Genomic DNA, 560 nt, shown 5'->3' with positions numbered 1-560 from the left:
TGGTTTCTGATCTTGTTGGCAGATTATTTTTTATTTATTTAATCAAACTCAGTTTTGAAAATCTTATGCCATTTTGTCAGTAAATGTGTCTTGATTTAAGGAAGAACATGCCGTTCTCTTTCATCAGGAAGTTCTCCATCAAAGACTTCGACATCGGCCGTCCGCTCGGGAAGGGCAAGTTCGGTAACGTGTATCTGGCGCGCGAGCGGAAGCTGAAGGTGATCGTGGCTCTGAAGGTGCTCTTCAAGTCTCAGATGGAGAAGGAAGGCGTGGAGCATCAGCTGCGGAGAGAGATCGAGATCCAGTCTCACCTCAGGTGTGTTTCAGTTGCTTCTCCTTCCTTCAGACGCTCTTCATGACCCTGCAGGAGCTAAAACCATCTCTTTCCAGTAGAGCTGCAACAAACTACTTGTTTGGTAATCGATTAGGAATGCACCGAAGTAAATTCTTGGCCAAAACTGAACCAAATGAAACACTGGGCCGAATGCTGAATACCGTTGTTGTTGTTTTTTCATCATTGCATAAATTAAATGGCCAAAATGTGCTTTTTACTGTTTTGT

General features: G+C 43.6%; 1 protein-coding gene across 1 annotated transcript in view; it reads left to right on the top strand.

The window, feature by feature from the left end:
• The first annotated feature begins 107 nt into the window (after window positions 1–107).
• Window positions 108–560, top strand: part of aurkb (aurora kinase B) — an 18643-nt gene continuing 18190 nt past the window's right edge. The window contains exon 1 of the mRNA XM_016262310.1: window positions 108–348. Coding sequence (XP_016117796.1) covers window positions 108–348 — 241 coding nt within the window. The remainder of the gene's footprint in view (window positions 349–560) is intronic.

Source organism: Sinocyclocheilus grahami, unplaced genomic scaffold (assembly GCF_001515645.1).
Source record: "Sinocyclocheilus grahami isolate Dianchi unplaced genomic scaffold, SAMN03320097.WGS_v1.1 scaffold3133.1, whole genome shotgun sequence".
Classification (NCBI taxonomy): domain Eukaryota; kingdom Metazoa; phylum Chordata; class Actinopteri; order Cypriniformes; family Cyprinidae; genus Sinocyclocheilus; species Sinocyclocheilus grahami.
This window is presented reverse-complemented; position numbering and strand designations above follow the sequence as displayed.